The sequence below is a fragment of the Dendrobates tinctorius genome, unplaced genomic scaffold (genome assembly GCF_039654945.1).
Source record: "Dendrobates tinctorius isolate UK_male_01 unplaced genomic scaffold, ASM3965494v1 ptg000057l, whole genome shotgun sequence".
NCBI classification, from domain to species: domain Eukaryota; kingdom Metazoa; phylum Chordata; class Amphibia; order Anura; family Dendrobatidae; genus Dendrobates; species Dendrobates tinctorius.
In genome coordinates, this window is record NW_027361725.1 from 27,333,953 (window position 1) to 27,356,500 (window position 22,548).

The 22,548-nt window shown below is 47.2% G+C and overlaps 1 protein-coding gene across 1 annotated transcript in view; it reads left to right on the forward strand.

Moving 5' to 3' along the window:
* VPS39 (VPS39 subunit of HOPS complex) overlaps positions 1-22,548 on the forward strand; it is a 116,534-nt gene that overhangs the window by 67,820 nt on the left and 26,166 nt on the right. Inside the window, exons 19-20 of the mRNA XM_073577854.1 lie at positions 9,588-9,740; positions 9,856-9,958. Of these exons, the coding sequence (XP_073433955.1) occupies positions 9,588-9,740; positions 9,856-9,958 (256 nt within the window). The remainder of the gene's footprint in view (positions 1-9,587; positions 9,741-9,855; positions 9,959-22,548) is intronic.

Sequence of the window (22,548 nt, forward strand, 5' to 3'; positions counted from 1 at the left end):
GGTTGCTTTGGCTTTATGTTTTGGGTCATTGTCCATCTGTAGTATGAAACGACGACCAATCAGTTTGGCTGCATTTAGCTGGATCTGAGCACACAGTATGGCTCTGAATACCTCAGAATTCATTCGGCTGCTTCTGTCCTGTGTCACATCATCAATAAACACTAGTGACCCAGTGCCACTGGCAGCCATGCATTCCCAAGCCATCACACTGCCTCCGCCGTGTTTTACAGATGATGTGGTATGCTTTGGATCATGAGCTTTACCACGCCTTCGCCATACTTTTCTCTTTCCATCATTCTGGTAGAGGTTGATCTTGGTTTCATCTGTTTAAAGAATGTTCTTCCAGAACTGTGCTGGCTTTTTTAGATGTTTTTTTAGCAAAGTCCAGTCTAGCCTTTTTATTCTTGATGGTTGAGTGGCTTGCTCCATGCAGTGAACCCTCTGTATTGCTTTCATGCAGTCTTCTCTTTATGGTAGATTTGGATATTGATACGCCTACCTCCTGGAGAGTGTTGTTCACTTGGCTGGCTGTTGTAAAGGGGTTTCTCTTCACCATGGAGACTATTCTGCGATCATCCACCACTGTTGTCTTTCATGGCCGCCCAGATCTTTTTGCACTGATGAGTTCACCAGTGCTTGCTTGCTTTCTTTCTCAGGATGTACCAAACTGTAGATTTTGCCACTCGTAATGTTGTAGCAATTTCTCGGATGGGTTTTTCTGTTTTTGCAGCTTAAGGATGGCTTGTTTCACCTGCATGGAGAGCTCCTTTGACCGCATGTTTCCTTCACAGCAAAACCTTCCAAATGCAAGCACCACACCTCAAATCAACTCCAGGCCTTTTATCTGCTTAATTGAGAATGAAATAATGAAGGGATTGCCCTCACCTGTCCATGAAATAGCCTTGGAGTCAATTGTCCAATTACTCTTGGTCCCTTTAAAAACAGGGTGGCACATGTTAAGGAGCTGAAACTCCTAAACCCTTCATCCAATTTTAATGTGGATACCCTCAAATGAAAGCTGAAAGTCTGAACTTCAACTGCATCTGAATTGTTTTGATAAAAATTCATTGTGGTAATGTCTAGAACCAAAATTAGAAAAATGTTGTCTCTATCCAAATATATATGGACCTAACTGTAGATTCATTTAAATTAGCCAAGTGTTCCTTCTCTGTTTTATGGATAGAGTGGATTTTTTTTATTCCTTCAATGACACCATGAAGATCAGTTGATATTGCATTTGCTTTCTTAGAGAACACGGATACAAAATAGGAATTTAAAAGTTCGGCCTTCTCAACATCATTTTTGACCACTTCACCCTTTTTCATTCTGTAAAAATCCTATAGCATCTTTGACCTTTCTTTTGCTTTTCACATTCCCCCCAAATCCTTTGTTGCTGCTTTTGGTCTCCCTTACTTCATTACTGGCTTTAGCTCTTCTAACTCTTGCCCTGTATTCCTTGCAAACAGCATTATGTTAAGATATGCCTCCCCCCCCCCCCCCTCCTTTCCATTTGATATATTTTATTTTTCCTTTTTTAACAATTGCTTAAGTTCTGTGTTTATCTGCCCTGGTCTCTTTAAATGCTTCCAACTTTTTTCCTTCTTTTCAGGATTGTTATGGATTGTGCGGTGAGAATTTAATTTCGCAAAATCTCCCATCCTTCTTGGACATTTCTGTCCTTTAGAACGTCCAGCCATTGGACCTTTCCTACCCTCTTTGAGTCCATTAAAATCTGCCTTTCTGAAGTATTACCTTAAAGTCTGAGTCCTCTCTGGTGATCCTTCTCTTGTAATCCAAAACTCGAGGATGGCATGATCGCGGCCTCCTAAATTCCTATCCACCTTTACTTCCTCAACCATTTCCTCCCTGTCAGTAAGAATTAGGTTCAAGATTGCAGATCCTCTTGTTCTCTCTTCTACCTTTTGAAAGATAAAGTTGTCAGCAAGAGAAGATAAGAATTTTCTGGACCCAGTACTTTTGTCTGAGAGAGATTCCAAACAAATTTCTGGATGGTTAAAATCTTCCATGATCACTACTTCGTACTTTTAGGGGAACACACATCTGGTGTAAAAAGGTCATCTATATCTTCAGTCTGTCCAGGCGGCCTATAGTAAACACCTACAGTTGTGGCCAAAAGTATTGACACCCCTGCAATTCTGTCAAATAATACTCAGTTTCTTCCTGAAAATGATTGCAAACACAAATTTTATTATCTTCATTTAATTTGTCTTAAATGAAAAAACACAAAAAGAATTGTCCTAAAGCCAAATTGGATATAATTCCACACCAAACATAAAAAAGAGGGTGGACAAAAGTATTGGCACTGTTCGAAAAATCATGTGATGCTTCTCTAATTTGTGTAATTAACAGCACCTGTAATTTACCTGTGGCACCTAAAAGGTGTTGGCAATAACTAAATCACACTTGCAGCCAGTTGACATGGATTAAAGTTGACTCAACCTCTGTCCTGTGTCCTTGTGTGTACCACATTGAGCATGGAGAAAAGAAAGATGACCAAAGAACTGTCTGAGGACTTGAGAAACCAAATTGTGAGGAAGCATGAGCAATCTCAAGGCTACAAGTCCATCTCCAAAGACCTGAATGTTCCTGTGTCTACCGTGCACAGTGTCATGAAAAAGTTTAAAGCCCATGGCACTGTGGCTAACCTCCCTAGATGTGGACGTAAAAGAAAAATTGACAAGAGATTTCAACGCAAGATTGTACGGATGTTGGATAAAGAACCTCGACTAACATCCAAACAAGTTCAAGCTGCCCTGCAGTCCGAGGGTACAACAGTGTCAACCCGTACTATCCGTCGGCGTCTGAATGAAAAGGGACTGTATGACAGGAGACCCAGGAAGACCCCATTTCTTACCCCGAGACATAAAAAAGCCAGGCTGGAGTTTGCCAAAACTTACCTGAAAAAGCCTAAAACGTTTTGGAAGAATGTTCTCTGGTCAGATGAGACAAAAGTAGAGCTTTATTCGGACTCCCATGACAGCACCACGAGAGAGGGGATCCGCCATTCGGGAACAGGAAACCTACAGATACAAAAGGGCGGCACCTCTCCCACGCATCAGTTGGTTTCCTGTTCCTGAGGGGACGGGATCCTACAGACCGGATCCCAGGCCGGCCGGTATAGGTAGCGAGGGGGGTCTCCTACCTCGGCCTGGTGCGGAGCTCCTGGAGGACGCCACATTGGCCCAGGATGGGTGGCACGGCGGTGGTGGATACAGCAGGGAGCAGCATCCGGAGGGGGTCCGTCTCCATATGTGGGCCGCCGCCGGTAAGTATGCCCCCCAGGGGCTCCCAGCTCCGGCGGCGCGATCGCGGAGGTTGGGGGGGCCGGCGCAGCTGCAGGGCGCTGGGGCCGGGGAGCGCTCCATGGTGGAGTGCCCGGGCAACCCGCGTGACTTCCGGTCATGTCGGAGTCGCGGTGACGTCGGGGGGCGGAGCCTGGGGGCGCTTCCGGGTTGGCGGCGCCACTGCGCAGGCGTGAGGACCCAAGATGGCGGCGCCCATCGGGAGGACACCGGTAGGCGCCGATTCCCCTGCCCAAAGCGGCACCAGCTGGGGAGGGGGGCCCTATTAGGGGGGGAGGGCGCGGCAGGAGGAAATCTGCTGTTCGGAGGAGGGGTATATAGGCAGGACCCTAGATGGGTGCCTTCCCTTGGCCACATTATTGCGAGCAGTAATGGAGAGCGATCAGGAGTAGCAGCAGCAAAAGCAGCAGCAACGGCGGCAACAGCGACAATCTTCACTGCCGCCCCTGGATGACCTTAGGCAGGTCAATCAGAAGAAGAAAGAGGCCTGTGACAGTAAGGAGCATCCGGGACGAAGTGACCAATCCAGTCATAAAAGCTCCTCTAGGCTGTGTGAGGGGGAATATTTATTCGGAGCAGTCCTGGACGAACTGCTGGAGAAGGCCGGGGATGATAAGAAAAAATTCCCAAATCTTTGGTCCGCATCTTACCGACGTTCGTTTAATAGAAGGAGATTCGGTCAAGGGAGAAGGCGTAACCCTTCACCTAATAGAGACCGTCCCAGATGGGAGGATAGAAGGAGAAGAGGTACAGGCTTCATGTTCAGACGCTCATCGAGAGAGCGAAAAAGACAGAACCAATGACTAGCAATTCCCGTGGGGGGTAGACTGTCATCCTTCCTCCCAGCATGGCTACAGGTCACCAATAGTGACTGGGTGCGGAATGTCATATCCACCGGACTCAGGTTGGAGTTCACTCAAGTCCCACGGGATACCTTTAAACCAACACCCTTAAGGTCTTCACCCCTCGAGCAAGCGGCTTTAGAAGCAGAGGTCTTGAACCTGTGTCTGAAAAACGTTCTGATAGAGGTTCCAGAGTCTGAGAGAGGAAGAGGGTTCTACTCTCCCTTATTCCTAATCCAAAAGCCGGGTAAAACATTCAGAACGATTATTAATTTACGTTTCCTTAATGAATTTTTGGTTAAACGCACCTTTAAAATGGAGTCCATTAATTCTCCAATAAAGATGCTGTTTGAAGGGTGTTTTTTGGCGGTCGTGGACTTGAAAGACGCATACTATCATGTGCCCATCCACGCAGATTTCCAGCAGTTCCTGAGAGTGGCGGTATCAATAGATGGTTTAATCCGTCATTATCAATATAGAGCCCTTCCCTTTGGTCTCTCAGCAGCGCCCCGGGTATTTACAAAAATAGTGGCCGAAGTTATGGCTCATTTACGGGAAGTTGACATCTTAATTATCCCATACTTAGATGATTTTTTAATTGTGGGAAATTCAGTGGACCATTGTCTATCTCAGATAAAAAAAAAAGCTAAGTCCAGATTAGAGAACCTCGGATGGATAATAAATTACGAGAAGTCCCGATTTCAGCCCTTAAAGGTCCAGAAGTTTCTAGGCTTGCTGTTAAATTCAGAAGCTCAGCAGTGTCTGTTACCCATAGATAAATTACAGCAGATACAGCAGCAGGTTCTTCGGGCCATCGATAGACCATCCATGACCTTCAGGCAGGCCATGTCCCTGTTAGGCTCCCTAACCTCATGTATCCCAGCGGTCAAGTGGGCACAATTCCACACTAGGGCCCTTCAGAAAGACGTCCTGGTTAATAGCAGAACATTAGAGGGCTTCTTGCAGGGTCAAGTATTGCTAAGCCCCTCAACTATTACATCTCTTAGGTGGTGGCTCGATGTCGGAAATTTAGCCTCGGGGGTGCCCTGGGTGATACAGAGAACCCACGTAATAACCACAGACGCTAGTCCTTGGGGTTGGGGGGCCCTTATGGGGGACATAGTGGTACAGGGACAATGGGACTCCGATGCTGAGACCTCATCTAACCAGAGGGAGCTGCTGGCGATTGAATTGGCCTTTAAAAAACTCATGTATCTACAGGGCCATTATGTGAGGATACTCTCGGACAACCAGGTAGCGGTAGCCTATGTCAACCACCAAGGTGGAACCCGCTCCAACCCCCTGATGCGGATAACGGAACGTCTCCTTCAGATAGCAGAGAAAAATTTTCTATCTTTAACCGCGCTCCACATCAGCGGAAAAGACAACATGAAGGCAGACTTTCTAAGCTGCAGGGCCCTAAAGCAGGGAGAATGGGCTTTAAACTCAGACATCTACAAGCAGATTGTCCGCAAATGGGGTCAACCGGAGGTGGACCTCTTTGCCACCAAAGAAAACAGGAAGGAAAAAACTTTCTGTTCCCTAAATCACAGGGAAAATCCTCTGGCCGTGGACGCCCTCCTAATAAAATGGGACTTCTCGCTGGCTTATGCTTTTCCGCCTTTGAACCTTCTACCTCTGGTAGTGAGGAAGATCAGGGAAGACGGGGCAAGAGTCATATTGATTGCCCCCTTTTGGCCCAGAAGGACCTGGTTTGCATGGTTGAGGACCATGTCAGTAAGCGATCCCTGGGTACTGCCGAACCTTCCAGATCTCCTTTACCAGGGGCCAGTCAACCACCCACAAGTAGCGGGACTCCGTTTGACGGCATGGTGTTTGAGAGGACACTATTGAGGGATAGAGGTTTCTCAAAAAATGTAATCGATACACTCCTAAAGAGTAGGAAACAAACCACCACAGGTATCTATGCTAGAACCTGGAGGCGATTCCTGTCCACCTTTTGAGTTTAATATCAGGGATGGAATACCTGTAAAACAGATTCTAGAATTACTCCAGAGGGGTCTCGAGTTGGGCCTTTCCACTAGTACATTGAAAGTACAGGTTTCAGCTTTAGGGGCCCTATTTGCATGCGACATTGCCGGTAACCATTGGGTGGCGAGATTCATTAATGCAGTTACCAGATCGAGACCCATACTCAGAGATAGGTGTATACCTTGGGACTTAAATTTAGTACTGACAGCCATGACAGAGAAACAGTTTGAATCTCTGGATTCTGCTTCACTAAAAAGGATATCACTTAAGACAGCCTTTTTGGTAGCAATAACATCTGCACGTAGAATAGGCGACATACAGGCACTTTCCAGATTGCCCCCTTACACAGAATTCTTACAGGATAGAGTAATCCTAAGGCCAGACCCGGCATACCTTCCCAAGGTAGCATCTCATTTTCATAGGACACAAGAAATAGTTCTGCCTTCCTTCCTCCCTAATCCAACCAATCCTAAAGAACAAAAACTTCAGGCTCTAGATGTTAAGAGATGCCTACTTAAATATTTAGCAGCCACACATCCTTGGAGGAAGGAGAACGCATTATTTTTATCCTTCCAAGGTCCCAGGAAAGGGTATAGAGTGTCAAAGCGCACGTTAGCGAGGTGGATTAGGGAGGCTATCTCTCTTGCCTACACAGCAGGTGGCGGTCCGGCTCCACAGAACCTGAGGGCGCATTCCACTCGTGCCATGGCATCATCCTGGGAAGAGAGATCGGGAGTATCAATTGACCAGATATGTAAGGCGGCCACCTGGTCATCTCCTTCCACCTTTTTTAGCCACTATCGGTTAGACATGGGTGCCTCCTCAGATCTCACCTTCGGGCTAAGGGTGCTGCAGGCTGTAGTCCCTCCCTAAATTAGTTTACATCTCTGTAATTCTCTCGTGGTGCTGTCATGGGAGTCAGAATAAAGTATTAAGTTACGTACCGGTAACGGTATTTTTCGGAAGCCCATGACAGCACCCTTAGTTCCCTCCCTTGTTCACGTATAAGGGTGCACCCCTTTAGAGGATTGTTTTCGCGAGTTCACCTTATGTGGGAGATGGTTTAAAGAATTGTAAATAGGATAGGTTGTATATATTGTGTATATGCGGTGTACTAACCATGGTAGCCTCTCAAGCTCTGTAATCCAACTGATGCGTGGGAGAGGTGCCGCCCTTTTGTATCTGTAGGTTTCCTGTTCCCGAAGGGCGGATCCCCTCTCTCGTGGTGCTGTCATGGGCTTCCGAAAAATGCCGGTACGTAACTTAATACTTTTTGAGCAAAGGCATCAACATAGTTTACAGGAGAAAAAAAGAGGCATTCAAAGAAAAAAACACGGTCCCTACAGTCAAACATGGCGGAGGTTCCCTGATGTTTTGGGGTTGCTTTGCTGCCTCTGGCACTGGACTGCTTGACCGTGTGCATGGCATTATGAAGTCTGAAGACTACCAACAAATTTTGCAGCATAATGTGGGGCCCAGTGTGAGAAAACTGGGTCTCCCTCAGAGGTCATGGGTCTTCCAGCAGGACAATGACCCAAAACACACTTCAAAAAGCACTAGAAAATGGTTTGAGAGAAAGCACTGGAGACTGCTAAGGTGGCCAGCAATGAGTCCAGACCTGAATCCCATAGAACACCTCTAGAGAGATCTAAAAATGGCAGTTTGGAGAAGGCACCCTTCAAATATCAGGGACCTGGAGCAGTTTGCCAAAGAAGAATGGTCTAAAATTCCAGCAGAGCATTGTAAGAAACTCATTGATGGTTACCGGAAGCGGTTGGTCGCAGTTATTTTGGCTAAAGGTTGTGCAACAAAGTATTGGGCTGAGGGTGCCAATACTTTTGTCTGGCCCATTTTTGGAGTTTTGTGTGAAATGATCAATGTTTTGCTTTTTGCTTCATTCTCTTTTGTGTTTTTTTCATTTAAGACAAATTAAATGAAGATAATACCAAAGAATTTGTGTTTGCAATCATTTTCAGGAAGAAACTGAGTATTATCTGACAGAATTGCAGGGGTGTCAATACTTTTGGCCACAACTGTACAATAGTGTCCTTTCTGTTCTTCAATCCTTAATTTCTTACCAAACAGTTTCTACAGAACTACCAGTCTCTGAAGCATGGATCTCTGTGGAGAAATACCTTTTCCTAGGATACAATGAAACATCTCCCTTCTTGTTTATCCACATCTTTGATGGCTCATCATGGGGACATGATTGACTTGTCACAATGACTCTGCTCTACAGGTTTCCAAGGTAGCCACATGGTCATCCATTTACTCTTCCCTGTTTGGGTTTTTTTTTGTGAAACTTTACAGGATATGTAACCTTTGCATCCGCTGATGCTGCTCTAGGACAAAAAATTCTGCAAATGACCGTTTAATATACATTTTCGCCTTTTCCGTTGTGGTACGGTATCCAAGGACTGCTTTGGAACGTCCCAAGTCCTTTATCTCACAATGGTGTCAGTGCGACAATTGGCTAGTAAAACTCATTCATCTTAACATCCATTGATGGCGAAAGTACCCCCCCAGTTGTACCAGTTTTTTCTATTAGAAGTTCCTTAGGTGCTGCTGTGGGTATTTTTTTGTATGTTTAGCTCATTGATTCATTAATGTGTTTTGCTTCTCCTACTGTTAGCAAACAGAGTAAATTGGGTGGCGACAGGAGGGGTACATAAGTTATAATGATGAGGGATCTGAGACCCCAACTGTTTAACTGATCATCTTAAAAAGCTATAAAACAAAAGTTCTTACTTTTGCTTGCTGCAGTGCTAAGCTCCTCCATGAGGTCACGAATAGAGCAGTGTATGGACCCATAGACTTGCTATTGAGCCTGCACATTGATTTGTCTGCTGCTACTTGTGAGGAGTCTTATGAGCAATTGACCTCTTCAATCTGCAACACTTTTAAGGTGAAATTAAATCTATAATATGCAACTATCTTCCTGTAGATTCTTGGGCCCATGAAAAAAAAATTGGCTCGGATAACTCCTTTTTAACAACTGTAAAGGGATTCTGTCAGCAGGATGTCACACCCAACTATTTATATGCGCCTAAAACTTTCAAATACATTTTCAGCATTACCTTTACATGGCCAGTCTGTTCCTGAGAAATGTGTTTGAACTGAAATGACAATGAGGTTGCAGATCATCAGCCTCTGTCACTCCAGTTCTATTCCTATCCCAGCATTGATTCTTCCTGCTTGACTGACAGCCTCTATGTTGTATGACTTCAAGAAAAAGAGCAATCAGGGAAGACAGAAGAGGTGGTGCTGGGCAGAGAATCGAGCTGGAGTGGCAGAGGCTTCAGATCTATGATAGCCATTTTCATATCCATCCAGTGATTTCTTAGTAACAAGTGAACGGACTGGCCATGTAGAGGTATTGTCGGATGGAGTACATCTCAGTTCTACATGTAATACTTGACATTTTTTGTAGGTTCTATGTGCAGTGAAGAATGGATCAGTGTTCCTGTTCCTGCAGGCTCAGAGGAGGGAGAGCTAGGAACTTTTCGCACTAAATTACTAAATTTCCTGGAAATCTCAAACTGTTATCAGCCAGAGTGTCTGATCAGTGATTTTCCATTTGATGGTAAGTTCATTCAAGTGGATTATACGGTTGCATGCAAACTGAAGGACCTAAGTATATTTTTTGTGTAATATATATATTTTTTAAATTATCTTCTATTTTGTATGTTTTAATGTAGGATTGCTGGAAGAGAGGGCATTATTGCTAGGTCGGATGGGAAAGCACGAGCAGGCTTTGTTCATTTATGTACACATCCTGAAAGACACCAACATGGCAGAACAGTGAGTAAACAAAACTGAGCAATTCGGTGCTTATCACTTTGGCTGCCAGGACAAACCTCACCTATTAAAAAAAAAAAAAAAAAAAAAAAAAAAGTCATATTAAACTCCTATACCCATACATCTTTTTAAATAGCCATCTAACACATTGTGAAAATCCCAATAAGTACTTGAAAATCAAGTATGTCCTACATGTAGCCCAGTCTTGAGAGACTGTGGGTGGTTATAGAATTGCACGACAGCTAGAACCTGCTGAAGGCCCCCTTTATGCCATCCTAGTGCCGTGAATTTTATCTTCTGTAATGCTGAAGTATTAGGGTATGTGCACACACTGCGGATTTTGTAAAATCCGCAGTTAAATCTGCAGGCCAAAAGACCTGCGGATTGCTCTGCGGTTTTGCCCTGCGGTTTTTCATCTCCACAATGGAGGAGATGGCAAACTGCAGCGGAATCCGCAGAAAGAATTGACACCGCGGAAAAATCTGCGCCGTCTGCACTGCGTTTTTTTTATTCCCATAGGGAATAATGGTACTGTACACCGCAGCGGCCAAATCCGCTGCGGAACCGCAGCAGAATCCGCAGCGTGTGCACACACCCTTACAATAGCCGGTTCAAATCCCCTACCAGAAATAAGTCAAGAAAAATTATGCAATATATTTTGTGTGTGTGTGTATATGTGTGTGTATGTGTGTATATATATATATATATATATATATATATATATATATATATATATATATATATATATATATATATATATATATATATATATATATATATATATATATATATATATGTGTGTATGTATGTATATACATACATACATACATACATACATACATACATACATACATACATACATACATACATATCTCTCTTTCTCGCTTCATTGGGGGACACAGGTTACCATGGGTGTATGCTGCTGTCGCTAGGAGGCTGACTCTATGCAAATAAGAAAGTTAGCTCCTCCTCGGCAGTATAAACCTACCGACAGGCACAAATTACCTCCGTTTTTGCTTAGTGTCTTACAGCTCGTCGGGTAACAGGGTGCAGGTTTCTCACCCTGTTTTCCCACATCTACGTGACCGAGAGAGCAGTGTGGTATCACCCACATTGCCCACTCTCAAACCCGCTGGCAGGACTTTGTCCCCTGTCCCCCCTTTGGGGTGTGTCAGGTTGACTCTCTGTGGCCAGTCCTTGCCTATTCCCCTCCTTACCCCGATGGTGGCCTTCCCCCTTGTTCCTAAGGGGGTGACGCCGTCTTCTGCACCGTCTGGAGACGGTGCGGGAAGGAGGATCTTCTCTCCCAGGACCCTCTCCATCCCAAGGGCTCCTGATGTGATCATCAGCTATGAAGAGGAGCCGGAATCAAGAAGCAAGGTAGTATGACACCCCTCCCCCCAATCTCCCCAGTAAGCCCCTGCAGCTCCTGTTTCTCCTTCTACTCGGGACACAGATTCAAATTTTGCACCCTTTTTTTCTTTACAGCGCGCGCTATCTGACATTTTACAGCCCTCTTCCTCCAGGCTGTTCTCCGTTTAAGCCACGCCCCCTCTGGCATTCTCCCTATCAGCAGGCTCCTCTTCCCTGCCGCACAGCTTAGCGCGACAATTCTCTCCTCTTCGGTCCTAGACACGCCCCTTGCTGGCAACAGCCAATCGTTGCCTTACTTTCATTTTTTCCAGCGCCGGGCACGCCCCCACAGGCGTGCCTGCCTATCGGAACGCTGCTTTCTGTTTCTTCGGCCGGGCACGCCCCCTTCTTTTTCGGCACGCCTGACCTGACTGGCCAATTACAGGGGGTCCCTAACTTCCTTCAGACGATAACCCCGCTCACCGTTCAGCGTGACTCAGGGTGCACAGCGTCCATCTTGAGCTCCTGCAGCGTCTTCTCTTTGAATCGCCACCTTCGGGTTTGCCACTTTCGAATGGATTCCTTGCACTCGGTGATCGCCTCCATGGAGCCGGGGGAATATCTTTGCTCTGTGGACATTCAGGATGCTTATTTGCACGTTCCTGTTTGTGTGCAACATTAGAGGTTCCTCCGGTTTGCCATACAGGAGTGCCATTACCAGTTCACGGCTCTCCCATTCGGTCTGGCGTCCGCCCCCAGGGTCTTTTGCGAACATCATTGCGGCGGTCATGGCCATCCTTCGTTCAAAGGGGATTCTTATAATCCCTTATCTCGACAATCTCCTGGTCAAGGATCCATCTCGCCGAGACTGCGATCACAGCCTGCAGATCACTCTGGACACGCTGCGCCGGCTGGATAATCAACAAAGAGAAGTCGACCCTGATCCCAACTCAGCGTCTCGTTTTCCTGGGCATGGAATTTGAAACCATCCAAGCTTGAGTCTTCCTTCCAAAGGAGAAATTTTCATCCCTCCTGCAGGGCATCAAAGCCCTAAAGCGCCCGGTCCCTCTTCCCCTTCGGCTTTGCATGAGAATCCCGGGGAAGATGATTGCCTCCATGGAAGCAGTGCCGTATGCCCAGTTTCACTCCCGCCCTCTTCAGCTGGCCCTCCTGTCTGCCTGGGACAAGACGACGATTTCCCTACACAGACTGGTGCTACTGCCTCCCAAGGTGAGGCAATCCCTAACCTGGTGGACACTTTCCAACTTGGTCCTTCACAGGAGATCCTTCCTTCCTGTTTGGTGGCAGGTCATCACCACTGATGCCAGTCTCCTGGTTTGGGGAGCGGTTTTTCTCCACCTCACAGCACAGGGCCGCTGGGATGCTCAGGAGGAGACTCTCCTCCCAATCAATCTCTTGGAGATCAGGGTAATCCTTCTTGCTCTCATCCGCTGGCAGTCCCTCCTCGAAGGCAAGCCAGTCCGCATCCAGTCGGGCAACGCCACTGCCGTGGCGTACATAAATCACCAAGGCGGAACTCGCAGCAAGCAGATCATGCTGGAGGTGGCAAAGATTCTGCGTTGGGCGGAAAGCCATGTGTCAGCCTCCTAGCGACAGCAGCATACACCCATGGTAACCTGTGTCCCCCAATGAAGGCTCCAAGAAAGATTTTATGGTAAGTGCCAAAAATCCCTCTTTTTGCATCACCATAAAATTAATTAACTCATAAGATAAATTCCCTAGATAAAAAAATCAAAACCGCCAAATTGTCATTTTTCAGTTGTCAAACATTCTCCAAAAAATGCAATCAAAACATATAACCCATATGCCTGGTAAAAGCACCTCCATTAATATTAGACGGGTCCAATCGGTGGTCCAATATAGTTCCCTGATGCCGGACAATATGTGGGCATTGGCATCGTTGGATGCAGCCAAGGCCTTCAATTCCCTTGAGTGGCCCTTCCTCCATGCATGTTTGCAGAGATATGGCTTTGGAGATAGGTTCCTAAAATGGGTTATTACATTATATATGAAACCTAAAGCCCGCGTCATTGTAAATGGTTCCATATCTGAGTCCTTTTCTCTTTACAGGGGTACTCGTCAGGGGTGTCCCCTTTCCCCCGGCCCTCTTTGCTCTTGCAATAGAGGCACTGGCAATTCGCATGAGAACTTCCCCTAATATTATGGGCATAGAGATAGCAGATTGGGTGGATACCATAGGCCTATATGCTGATGACATGGTAATATTTATGGATAAGGCGGAGGAGACACTGGCGGGAGTGATTGCCACTATAAACAAATTCAGAAAGTATTCCAGCCTGTATATAAATTGGGAGAAGTCTACTCTGATGCCTCTTTCCCATACCCCGATGCCACGGCTTGAGACTCTCCTTGCTGCCTATTGTACCACACTTTAAATATCTGGGTGTTCATATTTCTCAATGCAGCACGTTTGATCTGCAACTTAATATATATCCATTGCTGGAGATGGTTAAAGTCAAATTAGCGATCTGGAGCAAACTCCCGCTGTCTGTAGCCGGACGCATTAACTTAATTAAAATGATACTACTCCCTAAGCTCAGCTACTTTCTTCAGCATAGTGCTGTGGTGGTGCCTAAGTCTTTCTTTACCAATTTGAATTCCCAGATTACTTCCTCTATATGGGGGAGAACCAGACCAAAACTCAAGCTGTCCACCCTGCAAAGGCCAAAAAAAGGGGGGGCAGCACTGCGGGATTTTTTTCTATACTATCTGGCTGGACAGGCCAGAGCTATAAATAAATGGATGCCTGGTAATCACCTTCCAAACTCTGAAAGCCATTTGCTTCATACCGCACGTGCTGATTGCCCACTGGGGTTTTTGGAGTTGGAGAGGGTAAATGTCCCACGTTTGTTACCAATGCTTCGTCTGGCAAGATTAGTGTGGAGACAGATTGAGGGTGGTTGGATTTAGTGATATCATAGCTGATATGCCCTTATGGAATAATAGTTATTTTCCGACACTGCTTGTCCACCCGTCTGCCGAATTCTGGTCTCAGTACAATGTCTCTACGATAGGGGATCTATGTGACCGCGGTACACTATTATCCTTTGAACAATTACAAGCTAAATGCGATGTTCCGAGATCGCAATTCTTCCGATATTTGCAACTGAGATCGGCCTTTCAATCACACGAGATATGTGGGTGTGAATAACGCTATCTCGTCTTTACCCTTGATGGGCATTCTTGCGTCACCGGGTCCCCAGGGTCTCGTCTCCTCTCTGTACACATACATGCTGTCGGTGGGGGCGGAGTCTGCCATGTGTCTGATTAGAGGGAAATGGGAAAGGCTCATCCCTAATACACAGGGAGAGGAGTGGGGGGAAATCCTGGAGTCACCAACTAAGGTGTCTCCGTCCATTAACAACAGAATGATACAACTTTACATTATAAACCAATCATATTTGACCCCTTGACTTTTTAGGATGGGCCGATTCCAGTCTTCGGAATGTCTGAGATGTCATACATTAGATGCAGATTTTATCTACATGATATGGCAGTGTCCAATTATAGCACATTATTGAAAAGAGGTGACCTCATTATTAACCTGCCTAGTACAAATTCCTATTCCCCTTGAGCCATTGGTTTGTTTGTTTGGGGTGTTGGATGATGAGACATGGGGACACTATACGGGGATTTTCTTGTGGGAGACGCTGTTCATGGCACGGAAGGTACTGGCACTGCGTTGGATGGGGGGTTCGGATCCCTCCCTTAGGGCCTGGATTGAATTGGTAAACTCGATTATACCGTACGAACGTACGCTGTACCAAAACGGGATGCCCGGGTAAATTTGAGAAGGTATGGGAGAGGTGGAATTCCTCTCATCTCATGTTGTAGGATGGAGATATCGCAGGATAAAGAGCCAATTATGTGGACACAGGCTGCAAGTAGTTGTTTTGTAGTTATAGTAATGGTTTAGAGGTTGACAGGCTTTATTGTTTGAATAATACCATACAGACTAATGTGAGGTAATTGACATTGTTTTATTCTGTAAACTGGTATACATACACTGTTTGACATTAATGCTTTGTGAAACATATACGCTTTATATGGTATTTCTCGGCATTACCAGTTTGTACATTGTATACCCTGTCTATGGTTTCATAAACGAATTAAAAAAAAAAAACATATATAACCCTGAAAGGTGCCATTAAAAATTATTTATTTTTAGAGTAACATTGATTCCATGGTGCTGTACATGAGGAAGGGTTACATACAAAATACAAGTATATATTACCGAGAACAAACTAATAATGACAGACTGTTACAGAGGGGAGAGAGGACCCTGTCCTAATGGGCTTACACTCTGCAAGATAATGGGGAAAGAGACAGGTTAGGGGGTTCCAGCAGCTCCGAAGGTGGTGGCTTATTGTAAGCTTTCCTGAAGAGATGCGTTTTTAAGTTCAATCTGAAGGATCCGAGTGTGGCGGACAATCGGATATGTTGGGGCACAGAATTCTAGAGGATGGGGGACACTCAGGAGAGTTGTGGAGGCGAATGGGTGAGGAACGTATAAGTGTGGAGGAGAGAAAGGAGGTCTTGCGATTACAGATCGGCATGCCAAAAAACAATCCCTCACAGAGCTGCATAAAAGGAATAATAAAGAAATGTAAACATTTATGGGCATTGGAAAATGGTGACACAAACCAACATGTGTGGGGTTTTTGTTTACTTCTGAATATTTTTCAGCCACTAAAATAAGAAAAGTTTCCAAGTTTGGTATCACAATAAACATACAGACATGCAGAATCATGTTGCTGGATCGTTTTTATGCATAATGAAAGTTGAAAAACGGAATGCAAAAAAACATTAATTGTGATTTTTTTTTTTTTTTTTTTTTTTTTTTTTTTTTTCTTCCCTTCTCATTCACCATTTCACGTCAAATTTTTCCATACATTAAATAGTAAAGTAATTGTCATTCAAAACTACAACTCAAACAGATGTGTTGACAGAAAAGTAATAATGTTATGGCTGTTTCGAGAAGATGAGGAAAAACTTAATCACAAATTCCTTCGTCCCATCAACAGCACTAGGTTTGGGGAAATTCTTTGCCCTACGAGCTGATAGATGTGGAAGCGAGCCCTCAGGAACCCATGGGTGCTAATGGCAGGTGGTAGCCCAGGAATGCCATATTGGTATGCTTGTCAAGTGCAATAATTTTTAAGGCTGTAAAAACACCACCACAATGGAAGAATTGTATTGTTTTCACCATTTCATCCCACATTGTAATTTTTCCTCTTGTATTTGATGACCACCTTGTTTGGCAAAATGATGTCATGCAAAACTACAACTAGTCCTGCAAAAAACGAGCCCTGATAAAGGCTGTCAATAGAAAAAGAAAGTTATGTCCCTTGTAATAAAGGGACGTATAAATAATAGAACAAACAATGTTTTTTCCACAGTCCTTGAAGGGTTAAATTCTATAAAAAAAACAAAAAAAAAAAACCACTTACTGATGCAGTAAGCATGAGTGGGGATGGTGGATGCAAGATGAGTCTTTAAGGGATTCTGTCAGCAGGATTTCACCCCCGAATATATATATATATATATATATATATATATATATATATATATATATATATATATATATATATATATATATATATATATAATATTACACGTAGCTCTTTCAAAGAGAAGTTCAACAATACCTTTACATGACCATTGACCACTCCTCTCATGTTACTGAGACATTAGCATTTGAATTGATATGCAAATAAAGCTGAAGAGCTATGGTAGATCACTCCAGCTCTATTTCCTTTCCAGCACCACCTCTTCTTGCCTGATGACTCCTTTGCCTAAAGTCACACAGCATGGAAGCTCTGTCAAACACGAGGATGCAGTGCTGGGCGGAGAATGGAGCTGGAGTAATAGAAGCTTCAGAACTTTAGCCTAATTTGCATACACATTACTTACTCTGTCGCCTTATTGGGGGACACAGAACCGTGGGTGTTGTGCTGCTGTCCACTAGGAGGCGACACTATGCATAATCTGAAAAAGATTAACTTTGTCTCCTCCTCTGCAGTATACACCCCTGGACGGCGTCAGCCTTCTCCAGTTTTTGCTTAGTGTCGCAAGGAGGCACACCTTTTTTCTTTTTTTCCTTTCGTCGGAACAGATGAAGAAAAGTGGGTCTCCAGCGATACTCCCGGCATGGCTCCTTCCTTGGCCCCCTTTTTAGGGGTGCCCAGTTGAAGTGGAGATGTCAGTTCCCCATGTCGCTCCTTCCCCAGTCCCTCGGGTACTGGTCCGAAGTTGAGACCCCCCCCCTCCTTCCCCAACCCCCTTCAGGGTCTGGGTTGAGGTTGAGGCAAGAATGAAGACCCCCTGATGATGACAGACGCACCCTCCCTAATCCCCCGCAGGGGGCATTAGGTTGAGACGCCGCAGGTAGGGTCTGAGTACAGACAGCATTCGGCACCGGGGACCCCAGACCAGCTGTGGGATCCTGCTGGGTCCGGGGGAGGGTGCAGGCAGATGTGGCACAGCAGAGACAGGGCTTTCTGCGCCCCTGCCTCTGCAGCAGCAGTGGCTCCATGGCGCTCCAGGGACTCCCCCACACAGGAACCGCTAGCCCTGCTGCCCCCACCGCTAGCCAGTCGCCCATTCCGGGGGGGTCCGGTGCAAATCCGACCCCCTCCCGGACTACCGCGCCGCTCTGGAGCCCTCCTGGGCATCAGGCCTCTAATTTAGACCGCGGCTTCGGCCTAGCCGAAGCCGCCGCCTTTTCCCCGCCCCCCCGGATGACGAAAATGACACTGCAGTGTCATAGAAGGGGCGGATCGAGGCAGGAAGGGCGCGCTTTTACATAGCTCAGCGCGCCCTTTTCCAGCTCTCCGCCCCTTCCCTCTCCACCTCAGAATCCGGTGGCCATCTTGCTGCACCTGAAGGAAGGCAGTCTCGGGGGGCCACAGGACGTGGGGCTTATCAGCGCTGGACCTAAGGGGGAGCACCGGTGGGGTAAGATCACAGCTGGGTTCTGGTACTCAGCTGTGAATTCCTATACCCTATAGCGCTCTCCTATTCCTTTTCCTCTGCGTAGATACCCCTGTAGGGCCTCTGCTAATCAGCCTCTAGGCACTATGTCGGGCTCAAAGAAAAGAACCAGGCAAGACTGCTTTTATGCAGTCTGCACAGCCTGCGAGGTCACTCCCCCCAGCGGCAGCACGTACCCGCACTGTCGGGACTGTACCCAAAAAAACGGAGCAGAACCCCAAGAAGTCCCTACCAACGCTTCTGCGACCACTACTGCGCCGGAATGGGCGACTCAGATGTCGCAGTCTATGACACAGTCTATAGATAACCTGACCTCTACATTACTGCAGGGTCATGTCTCGGCTATGAACGTTACCCAGCAAAGGGACGTCCGGTCTCACGTACAGGGCGCTTCCGACAGTTCGAGGCGTAAGCAGACCCACAGGTCGCGTTCATCTGCGTCCTCACATAGCAAAAGGTCTTCCCCCTCCAGGGAGAGACACAGTGGCTCCAAGTCACCGAGGCCGTCCCCTGATAGGGAAAGACAATGCGGATCTCCACAACGATCCCAGACCAGGGAAAACCTCCACTCTAGTTCGCCCGCTAGGGAGCTCCTTAGCGATGTGCAAGACTCAGAGGGCATATGTGACTCCAACTCAGATAACGAAACAGAGACCGCTCTGCTCCCTTGTCCCCCTAGCAATACTGCGATAGTTGAGGATATCGTCTCTTCCATCCTTCGGGTGCTGGACATTTCAGATCCAACCCCGGATGCACCAGAACACAAGATTTCCTTTGAAAGTGTTCAGAAACCATCGAAGGTCTTCGCTAATCACCCGGAATTTCAAAAAATCCTTTCTAAGCATTTTTCGCAGCCTGAGAAAAAATTCGCCAATCGCAAGTATTTGGAAGCAAAGTACCCCTTCCCACAGAAAGACACCAAGGATTGGACAGATCCGCCTGAAGTGGACCCTCCAGTCTCTAGACTAGCAGCACAAACGCTTCTCTCGCTGCCGGACAGTTCAACCCTCAAGGACACAGCAGACAGTCAGGTTGAACGCATGGCTCGTTCAATCTTTGAAGCGGCAGGTGCCTCTCTGGCTCCCGCTTTTGCTTCAGTTTGGGCAGCCAAGGCCATCATGGCCTGGGCTGCAAAAGGGCCTTCAAGCCTCAAATCCTCAGCTTGCGGACCAGGCGGTGCAAATTGCAGTAGTGGCAGATTACATGGTCCATGCAGCGTTGGACTCTGCAAGAGGGGTAGCGGCAATAGCATCAAACGCCATCACAATCCGGCGTATTCTCTGGCTAAGAGAATGGAAAGCGGATGCGGCCTCAAAAAAGTCCCTAACAAATCTCCCGTGCTTCAGTGGCCGTCTTTTCGGTGAAAAGCTGGATACAATAATATCCAATGCTACCGGGGGCAAAAGTACTTCCCTCCCTCAACTAAGACCAAAACGCACGTTTAAAAGACGTAATCAATCTCGTTTCTGATCCTTTCGGAATTCTTCAGGCTAGTCCGTCTCACGCCCAGCACAAAACCGTAATCGTTCCCCCCGCAGGGACAACACACGTGCGGCACAGAGGCCAGACAGGAACTGGCAGTCAAAGGCAAGCCAAGCGAAATCTAAAGGAGGAAAACCTCAGATTTTTGCCTCATCTTGACTCATGCCCTCCGGAAGACACCCCACTTGTAGGCGGACGACTGCTACTCTTTCAGCAGGTCTGGCTGCCTATTACAGACGACAAGTGGGTCAAGGAAATAGTGTCTTCAGGATACAAAATCGAGTTTACTACCAGCCCACCGCACAGGTTTTTTCCCTCTGTCCCTCCCCGCTCAAAGCTCAGGCCTTCCGTCAAGCGGTTTCTTCCCTCCTGCAAGCAGGAGTCATAGTGCCGGTCCCAGCGGAAGAGCGCTTCCGAGGGTTCTACTCCAACCTGTTCGTGGTGCCCAAGAAAGGAGGCAGCGTCCGACCCATACTAGACCTCAAGCAACTCAACAAGTATGTTCGAGTTCGTCACTTTCGCATGGAATCCCTCCGGTCAATCGTTGCGTCCATGGAAAAAGGAGAATATCTCGCCTCCATAGACATACAGGACGCATACCTGCATATACCGATTGCTCCCGCCCATCAGAGGTTCCTCAGATTCGCAATCGACCAAGACCATTACCAGTTTGTGGCCCTCCCGTTCGGTCTCGCCACGGCTCCCAGAACATTTACAAAGGTCATGGCAGCCACCATGGACGTTCTGCACTCCAGAGGCATAGTAGTCGTTCCATACCTGGACGACCACCTCATCAAGGCCCCCACCCTCAAGGACTGCGAGGTCAACGTCTCGATCGACACTCTGAGGCACCTGGAATGGTTAGTCAATTTACAGAAGTCGTCGACTACCCCGAGTCAGTCTGACCTTCCTGGGGATGTTATTCGACACCTCCAAGGGTCTGGTGTTTCTCCCCAGAGACAAGGCACTGGCTCTCCGTCTGGGAGTTCACACACTCCTCCGCAAGTCCCCCAGATCTCTCCGGTATGCCATGAGAGTACTTGGCAGGATGGCAGCAGCAATGGAGGCGGTACCGTTTGCCAAGTTTCACCTCAGACCCCTTCAACTGGCCATCCTCAAGTCCTGGGACAGGAATCCGTTCTCCCTCGACAGGGAGTTCCGGTTATCAGCAAAAACCAGGAGGTCCCTGCACTGGTGGATCGAGCCAACCTCGCTTGCAAGGGGAAAATCCTTTCTCTCCGGTCAATGGAAGGTTTTGACCACCGACGCAAGCCTTATAGGTTGGGGCGCGGTGCACCTGCATCACAGAGCGCAAGGCAGGTGGTCACCAATGGAAGCGACCATGCCCATCAACATCCTGGAAATTCGGGCCATCTTCCTGGCGTTGAAAGCCTTCCATCACTTGCTAGCAGACTCTCATATCAGAGTACAGTCGGACAATGCCATGGCAGTGGCATACGTGAACCATCAAGGCGGCACCCGCAGCATCCAGGCGATGACCGAAGTAACACGTATCCTACAATGGGCGGAGAATGCGAGGTCGGTACTCTCTGCGGTCCACATTCCGGGTGTGGACAACTGGGAAGCCGACTATCTCAGCCGACAAGGAATGGACTCGGGGGGAGTGGTCTCTCCATCCCGAAGTTTTCTGTCAGATCTGTCATCGTTGGGGCACCCTGGACATGGATCTAATGGCATCCCATCTCAATGCCAAGGTTCCCAATTTCATGGCCAGGACGCGCGATCCGTGGTCGCTCGGAGCAGATGCCCTGGTTCAGGACTGGACCCAGTTCCAGCTTCTGTACATTTTTCCACCCCTCCCCCTGATCTCCAGAGTCCTGAGGAAGATCAAACAAGAGGGTGTTCCCACCATCCTGATCGCTCCAGACTGGCCCAGGCGTACATGGTACGCCGACGTCGTGCAACTCACAGCAGACGCTCCCTGGCGTCTCCCCACACGTCCCAACCTCCTGTCACAAGGCCCGTTCTTCCACCAGAACTCAGGAGCTCTCAATTTGACGGCGTGGCCATTGAGACCTGGGTTTTGACCCAAGCAGGTTTTTCACCGGAAGTCGTTAAAACCATGATCAGGGCTCGAAAGCCAACTTCAGCCAAGATTTACTATCGTACCTGGAAGGTTTTCTTCACATGGTGCGAATCTCGTGGGCAGATCCCACTCCCCTATTCTCTTCCAAGGGTCCTCGGTTTCCTTTAGTCAGGCCTGGACGCCGGGCTATCCCTGGGCTTGCTGAAGAGCCAGGTGTCAGCGCTTTCAGTGCTCTTTCAGAGGCGTATTGCTAACAAGCCGCAAGTGAAGACTTTTCTCCAAGGGGTTTCCCGATTGTTTCCCCCCTACAAACGTCTGTTGGAGACGTGGGACCTCAACCTGGTCTTGACAGCACTACAGTCACCTCCTTTTGAACCCCTTAAGGAGGTCTCACTCCGCTTTCTGTCACAGAAAGTGGTTTTCCTGGTGGCGATCACCTCGCTACGCAGGGTGTCTGAACTTTCAGCTCTTTCCTGCAGACAACCCTTCCTGGTTTTTCATCAGGACAAGGTGGTTCTATGTACAGTCCCATCCTTCCTTCCGAAGGTTGTGTCCAGCTTCCACCTCAATGAGGAAATCTCACTACCGTCCCTTTGCCCGGCTCCCGTTCATAGGGTGGAGAAGGCTCTGCATACGCTTGACCTTGTCAGGGCATTGCGTGTTTACATGTCTAGGA